Below are 7,666 nucleotides of genomic sequence, written 5' to 3'. Positions count from 1 at the left end.
GCGAGGATTGCTTTTGTAGACAGCTGTCTCTGGAGGGGATGATTGTTCCAAATCCCCCCACCATGTGGCACCCTAGGTGTGTGTCTGACATCTTCAAGGCTGCCAAAGCCAAGTCCTGAAGCTTCTGTTTACAGAATAACGTGTCGCCCGCTTCCTGCCATGTGCTGACGTCAGCCACCGTGGATCTCGCCTGCAGGAATTGAATGGAGTGGCTCTCTTGCCTCTGAGCTGCTGCCCGTCTGGGTCAGCCCCTCCACACTGCTCATGCCAGGAGCATGCCGGTGCTCAGGGGTGGCTGGGTTCGTGGTGTGTCTCAAGCAATGCTGGGTCATGAGGGGTTGGGCTAGCCACGCCCACCTGGGCACACCTGCCGGGGGTGTCTTGGGTCCCCCTCTGGGTCCCACCTCTCCCACTTCCTCCTGTCTTCAGCTCCCCATTCCATCTTGACCACTGGGGGAGGGGCCCAGGCAAGGCCCCACCCTCACCCCAGCCCTGCTTGGTGGAGATTTCGGCCTCTGGCTCTGCATCCCCCACGGTTCTGTTTCCTGCTGTCTCTCTTCCCGTCTCCATCTCTGTTGGTATTCTGGTCTGTCTCTATCTTTGTGTCACTGCCTGGATCCATGTCTCTTGCGTTCATCTTGCTTGTCTCTGCCTCTCTCCATGTGTCTCTGCATCCCTATCTGTGCCACTCTGTCTCCTTGTCTCTCCTGCCTGTGTCTCTGTCCCATGTCTCTCCGTGTGTCACCTACACACTCACAAACCTTCACTGTGCCCCCTGTCCCCCAGGCCACAATCCTTTCATCCCCCTTCACGCCCCACCCCACCTGCATCTCTGGCTCCTCCAAGAGACCTTCTTGGGACCCCTTCCTCCTCAGACTGGAAGGGGAAGGGTGTGGGTCGGAGGGGATAGGACAGGTCTGAGTCTGTCTGCTGTCCACCAACCTGGCTGGCCCGGGCTGGGCCGTGGGCACCCACTGCCCTTCTCTGAGCCCTGATGTCCGCATCAGGGCATAAGTGCACCCACAGGAGGGTCCCCCAGGGACACTTTTTACTGCGTCACTGGAGAGCAACACTTGGTACGTGGGAACTGTTAGTAACAACAGCCATGAACCTGAGGATGAATAAATGATGGACCTGGGTCCCTGCCTGGGCTTAGGGTCTCTCTGGAGAATAAAACTCACAGGCAGAAACTATCAGCGGATAATAACAAGGTGGGCTGCATGCATCTGACTTCCATGCCTCACAGAGAAAAAGAGGAAAGAGCTCAAGGGAAGCTGCAGAGGATAGGCTGGGAAAGGCCTGCGGGAGGGAAGAGCCTGGCCCATGTGTGGCACTGGCATGGCATTCGCAGTACAGCCCACGACAGGCTGCTGGGTCGCAGGCATTCCTGAGCGAGATTGGGCCCGGCAGGGGATGGCAGGTGTGGTCGGTGTCGGAACGCAGGTTCTGGAATCAAGCAATGTGCAGAGGTGAGTCGTTGGTCAACGCAGACTCCTGCCTGCTGCCTGCAGCTGTGGATGGGGTCTGGAAAAGGTGCAATCCCTTTGATGCCCACGGAGCCTGGGAAGTACTTGGCTCTGTTCCTGGTCAACTTTCTGCTGGGAAAATAAACCGTGTCTCATTAGGCAGTGAGTTCATCCCGATGCCTGTTCTGGCTGATAACATCACTGCTTGTCATGCTGCCAGGCCCAAAGTCAAGGTCAAAGTTCCTGTTACTTAGGGAATCCTAATAATTAACCTGGGAACCTCAGCTGGAGAGGGAGATGCTGGTTTTTAAATGGAGTGAGAAGCTGGAGCAGGGAGGCAGCTGTTTCGGGACTGGGCATCCCCAAGCTCCAATTTTGAGGTGCCATCCTGACCAGGATTGGTGATCACAGTCTTCCAGCTTCCTTGTCCCTTTTGTCTGGCAGCTCTTTGCTGGCCTGGACCTGGCTCCAGAGGCCTTGGGCAGTGCCCCTGGAAGTGTGTGCATTGGTACGAGGCAGGAGGGGCTCAGATGACAGCGGTCAGTGCTTGGAGAGACATGGGGGCCCTGCTTGCAGGGCTGCTTGCCAGCATCTTTGTGCCTGACATGTGGCCTCCTATAACCTCTCACTCTCTGGCCAGCAGGCATTTACTGAGCACCTACTGTGTGCCAGGCCCTCTGATTGATTGATGAGTCACATCACTTAGTGGCTGAGAGATGTTCTGGCACTTGTAATTTTCAAGCCTCCTTGTAAGTTAAACATTGAAGCAGCATCAGAACTGGCTCCCACAACTGTGATTTAGTTTAAATGTTCATATTTTGAAACTGAATGCATTTAATTACTAAAAATGCAACATTATAACATTGTACATTTGGGCTGTTCACAAGCTAATGATGGCATTTTAGAAGCATATGAATTCAGGGAGCCCTGTTCAGGATTAAATGAGCCTTCACTCATTGAACACTATTTTCTTCCTTTTTTTGAGACGGAGTTTCGCTCTTGTTGCCCAGGCTGGAGTGCAATGGCGTGATCTCAGCTCACCGCAACCTCCGCCTCCTGGGTCAAACCAATCCCCCTGCCCAGCCTCTCCAAGTAGCTGGGACTACAGGCGCCCGCCACCACGCCCGGCTAATTTTTTTGTATTTTTTAGTAGAGACGGGGTTTCACCGTGGTCTCGATCTGCTGACCTCGTGATCCGCCCGCCTTGGCCTCCCAAAGTGCTGGGATTACAAGCGTGAGCCACTGCGCCCGGCTAATTTTGTATTTTTAGTGGAGACAGGGTTTCTCCATGTTGGTCAGGCTGGTCTTGAACTCCAGACCTCAGGGGATCCACCTGCCTCAGCCTCCCAAAGTGCTGGGATTACAGGCTTGAGCCACCTCACCCAGCCGAACACTATTTTCTAAGCACTTTCCATTATATGGGCATAATGCCCTATGAAGTAGGAGCAATTATTAGCCCCCATTTTCAGATGAGAAAACAGAGGCACAGAGAGGTTAGTAACTTGGCCAAGGTCACACAGCTAGAAAGGGGAACCACTGCCATCTGAGGGATTTGGAAATGGGACAGTTTACTGTGCTGGATGAAGAGACTCTGCTCTCAATGCTAGCAGCTCTGGGGCTTTGGTGGGGGATGTCAAAGTGCAAATTCGAGGTCCTCTGTGACCCCCACCTCCACTGCCACCCTTATTCCCATAAGCAACATGAGTCTCACTGAGGGAATGGGCAGGTGGTGGGAAGCCCCTAAGGCTTTGTGCCTCGAGAAGTGAGTTATTCCCCATCAGAAGTCCCCCCGTTTCTGGCTCTGTTGAGAACGTCCATGGTGGGGGTGAGGGTGGGTGGCTCGGCCAGCAGGATGTTCTCCTCTTTCCCTCTGTCTCTAGGGCTCTTGAGCCTGGAGACCACCCCCCAGTGTTGCTGCCTGGAGCTTCCTTCCATCCACCTCCATGCCTGTCCCGTCCCCGCACAGTCCCCTCTTAGCCTCCTTGTCTGCTCCGGGAGCTGCCGAGAACTAGCAATTCCAGCCCCTGGGCCAGGCTTAACTCTGCTGTCAAACTTCCACCCTCTCTTCATTCATTCATTCATTCATTCATTCACTCATTCATTCATGTTAACACAGTCAACCCTGGTATCCATGGGGCTTGGTTCCAGGAACCCCTCTCAGTTATCAAAAATCCATGGGTGCTTGAGTCTCTAATACAGAGAATATATAGATAGAATTTGCATATAACTTACATACATCCTTTCGAATACTCTAAATCACCTCTAGATTACTTATAATACCTAATACAAAGTAAATGCTGGCCGGGCATGGTGGCTTACGCCTGTAATCCCAGCACTTTGGGAAGCCGAGGTGGGTGGATCACCTGAGGTCAAGAGTTTGAGACCAGCCTGGCCAACATGGTGAAACCCTGTCTGTACTAAAAATACAAAAATTAGCCAGGCATGGTGGCAAGCGCCTGTAATCTCAGCTACTTGGGAGGGCGAGGCAGGAGAATCACTTGAAAGCAAGAGCCAGAGGTTGCAGTGAGCCAAGATCGCACCGTTGCACTCCAACCTGGGTGACTGAGCGAGACTCTGTCTCAAAAACAACAACAAAAAACCCAAAATAAATGCTATATAGATAGCTGTTATACTGTATTGTTTGGGAAATAATGACCAAAAATCTGAACATGTTCAGTACAGATGCCACCAACCTTTTTTTTCTCCTTGAATTTTTTTTTTTTTTTTTTTTTGGTGAGACAGTTGCTCTTTCGCTCAGGCTGGAGTGCAGTGACACAGACCATAGCTCACTGCAGCCTCAAACTTCTGGGCTCAAGCAATCCTCCCACCTCAGCCTCCCGAATAGCTGGGACTATAGGGATGTGCCACCATGCCTGGCTACCTTTAGTATTTTTTGTAGAGACAGGATCTTGCTCTTATTATTATTATTGTTGTTATTACTATGTGAGACAGAATCTTGCCCTGTCACCCAGGCTGGAGTACAGTGGTGAGATCTCAGCTCACTGCAGCCTTGACCTCCTAGGCTCAAGCAATCCTCCCACCTCAGCACCCCCCAAGTAGCTGAGAGACTACAGGTGTGTGCCACCATGCCCGGCTAATTTATTATTATTATTATTATTATTATTATATTATTATTGTAGAGACAGTGTCTTGCTATGTTGCCTAGGCTGGTCTGAACTCCTGGGCTCAAGTGATCCTTCCACCTTGGCCTCCCAGAGGGCTGGGATTACAGGCTTGAGCCACCACGCCCAGCTTCGTTTTTGAATATTTTTGATTCATGGTTGGTTGAATGCATGGATGTGGAACCCACAGATGTGGAGGGCCAGCTGCACTTATCTTTGAGCCACCTGTGTGAGCCAGGCATTGTTCAGACCCTTGGCGTGGAAGGAGCAGAGGCTGCCTGCTCCCAGCCCTGGCGATGGCCTAGTGTGTGATATGCCCCAGGGAGAGCACTGTAAGGAAGGGAAAGGAGAGGTGTCTGAGGAGGAGGAGACAGGGGGCCAGGGAGGGCCTCTGGGGAGGTGACTTGGGAGCCAGGTGGCTGGCGCCCTGGGGGAGGGAAGAAGAGGGCCCGGGGACAAGGAGTTCAGGCGGTGGAAGGAGCAGGCCCTGGGGCCAGTGGGAGGCTCAGCCTGGAGGCTCTGAGACCTGCTCAGCCCTTGTCTTACTGGGACCGCTCTGCTGCATGTGGAGGAAAGATGCCAGGTGTGTGATGTGGAGCTTAGGGGGTTTAGAGCCACTGGAATGGTCCAGGAGAGTGCTGGTGGCCTGGAGCAAGTGGGGTGGCAGGTGGAGGTGGGGAGGTGTAGCCAACTCTGGATGTGTGTGTGTGTTAATTGAAATTTTCTTTTGAGAACATTGTAAATTCCCATTTGGTTACAAGAAATAACATGGAGAGGCCGGACGCAGTGGCTCACACCTGTAATCTCAACACTTTTGGAGGCTGAGGCGGGAGGATCACTTGAACCCAGGAATTTGAGACCAGCCTGGGCAACATAAGGAGGCCCCCATCCCAAAAAAAAAATTAGTTGGGCATAGTAGCATGTGTCTGGGGTTCCAGGTACTTGGGAAGCTGAGGTAGGACTATTGCTTGGGCCTGGGAGGTCAAGGCTGCAGTGAGCTGTGATTGCACCACTGCACTATAGCCTGGGTGACAGAGTGAGATCCTGCCTCGAAAAAGAACACAGAGAGATCCCTTTCTGTGCCCAATTGTCCCCAGTGGTAACATGTTTCAAAACCATAGCACAATATCCCAACCAGGTTAGCAACATGAATCTGACCTGTTGATCCGATGCAGGTCTCCCCAGTCCGACTTGGACTCATTTGCATGTGGCGTAAGTCCTATAGGTTTGTACCCATTCCATACAATTTACTTGTATCAGCCAAGACACTGAGCAGGGTCCCGCCAGGTCCCCTGTGCTGTCCTTTATAACCACCCTCACCCTTCCTGTCCCCCCACTCCCTGCCCAACCCCTGGCTACCACTCATCTGCCCTCCACTTTTAAGATTTTGCCATTTCAAAAATGTTCTATAAATGGAACGGTGAAGTCTGTGACCCTTTGGGACTGGCTGTTTTCACTCACATACTTCCCTGGAGATTTGTCCAAGTTGCTGCATGAATTAAGAGTCTGGGCCGGGCGTGGTGGCTCACGCCTATAATCCCAGCACTTTGGGAGGCCCAGGAGGGTGCGTCACCTGAGGTCAGGAGTTCAAGACCAGCCTGGCCAACATGGCGAAACCCTGTCTCTACTAAAAATACAAAAATTAGCCAGGTGTGAAGGCACACGCCTGCAATCCCAGCTACTCAGGAGGCTGAGGCAGGAGAATTGCTTGAACCCGTGGTGGAGGTTGCAGTGAGCCAAGATCGTGCCACTGCACTGCAGCCTGGCGACACAGTGAGACTCCATCTCGAAAAAATAAATAAAAGAAAAAGACAAAGAGTGTGTCACTTGAGCCCAGGAGGTTGAGGCCGCAGTGAGCCGTGATCGTGCCACTGCTCTTCAGCCTGGGTGTCAGAGCAAGGCCCGGTCTCTGGAAAAAAAAAAAAAAAAAAGAAGTCTGGATACGTTTGCAGGCAGAGCCAACAGGATTTGCTGGGGTGGTCAAGCAGCAGTTGGAGATTTGAGCGTGGAGTTCAGGGCTGGAGGAGGCATCCAGTATTGTGTCTCCATGAGGCTGAATGAAGTCACCCGGGGGCGGGAGGCCCAGAGGTCGGAGGTCTGAGTGCACATGGATTAGGCGTCTCCTGTGTGGTAGACGCTGTCCTGGGCCGAGAGTTCAGCAGCGAATGGGGCAGACAAGTTCCCTGCATGGCGAGGGGCTGACCAGCTGCAGCGTCGGTGTGGGTATGGACAAGGGAGCAGGCTCGGGATCTCCTTCCCTTATCGTTTCTCTCTTTGCAGCTGTGGCAGACTCCAGGGCCTGCACCTTGTGGAGCCCAGTGTGGCCCTGGGGTGGAGGGGCTGGACCAGAGCTCTGCAGGAGCCGTGAGTGAAATGACAAGAGTGCAGTGTTTCCCTGAAGGCGAGATGGCCTCCGTCCAGCACGGACGGCCTGTCTTCTGAGATGTCCTTTATACATTTAGAATATCATAGCTTTGACAGAGGGATGGGGTTGGCAGGTGAGGGGGATGCAGTTGTTTTGTGTGTCTATGCCAGGGGCAGGTGACCTGCCCGCCCCTTGGCTTGGGTGCAGAGGCCTGGAACCCTTGGAGTGACTTCCCCAGCTCCCTTTCCCATCTCCTCCCCTCCAGCCTCTTTCCCCAGCCTGGTCCCTCATCCCTGCTTCCCTCCCGCTATGTGGCTGCTTCATGTTTGCATCAGGGCCACTAGGCTGTTTGGCTGTTCCTTCATATTTTCTTTTCTTTTTCTGTCTTCTTCTTCCTTCTTCTTCTTCTTCCTTCTTCTTCTTCTTCCTTCTTCTTCTTCTTCTTCTTCTTCTTCTTCTTCTTCTTCTTCTTCTTCTTCTTCTTCTTCTTTCTTCTTCTTTCTTCTTCTTTCTTCTTTCTTCTTCTTTCTTCTTCTTTCTTCTTCTTTCTTCTTTCTTCTTTCTTCTTTCTTCTTCTTTCTTCTTCTTCTTCTTCTTTCTTCTTCTTCCTTCTTCTTCCTTCTTCCTTCTTCTTCTTCTTCTTCTCCTTCTTCTTCTCTTCTCCTTCTTCTTCTTCTTTCTTCTTCTTTCTTCTTCTTTCTTCTTTCTTCTTC

General features: G+C 52.2%; 1 protein-coding gene across 2 annotated transcripts in view; it reads left to right on the top strand.

Moving 5' to 3' along the window:
• Positions 1-7,666, top strand: part of BCAS4 (breast carcinoma amplified sequence 4) — an 85,969-nt gene that overhangs the window by 62,532 nt on the left and 15,771 nt on the right. Inside the window, exon 5 of one of the 2 annotated variants that reach the window (XM_058432933.1) lies at positions 6,869-6,952. The exons of the other annotated variant lie outside the window; for it this stretch is intronic. Within the exon in view, the coding sequence (XP_058288916.1) occupies positions 6,869-6,952 (84 nt within the window). The remainder of the gene's footprint in view (positions 1-6,868; positions 6,953-7,666) is intronic. 2 annotated transcript variants of the gene reach the window in all.

This window comes from Hylobates moloch, unplaced genomic scaffold, assembly GCF_009828535.3.
Source record: "Hylobates moloch isolate HMO894 unplaced genomic scaffold, HMol_V3 SCAFFOLD_21, whole genome shotgun sequence".
NCBI classification, from domain to species: Eukaryota; Metazoa; Chordata; class Mammalia; order Primates; family Hylobatidae; genus Hylobates; species Hylobates moloch.
The sequence above is the reverse complement of the archived record's forward strand: the minus strand, read 5'-3'. Positions and strand labels throughout refer to the sequence as shown.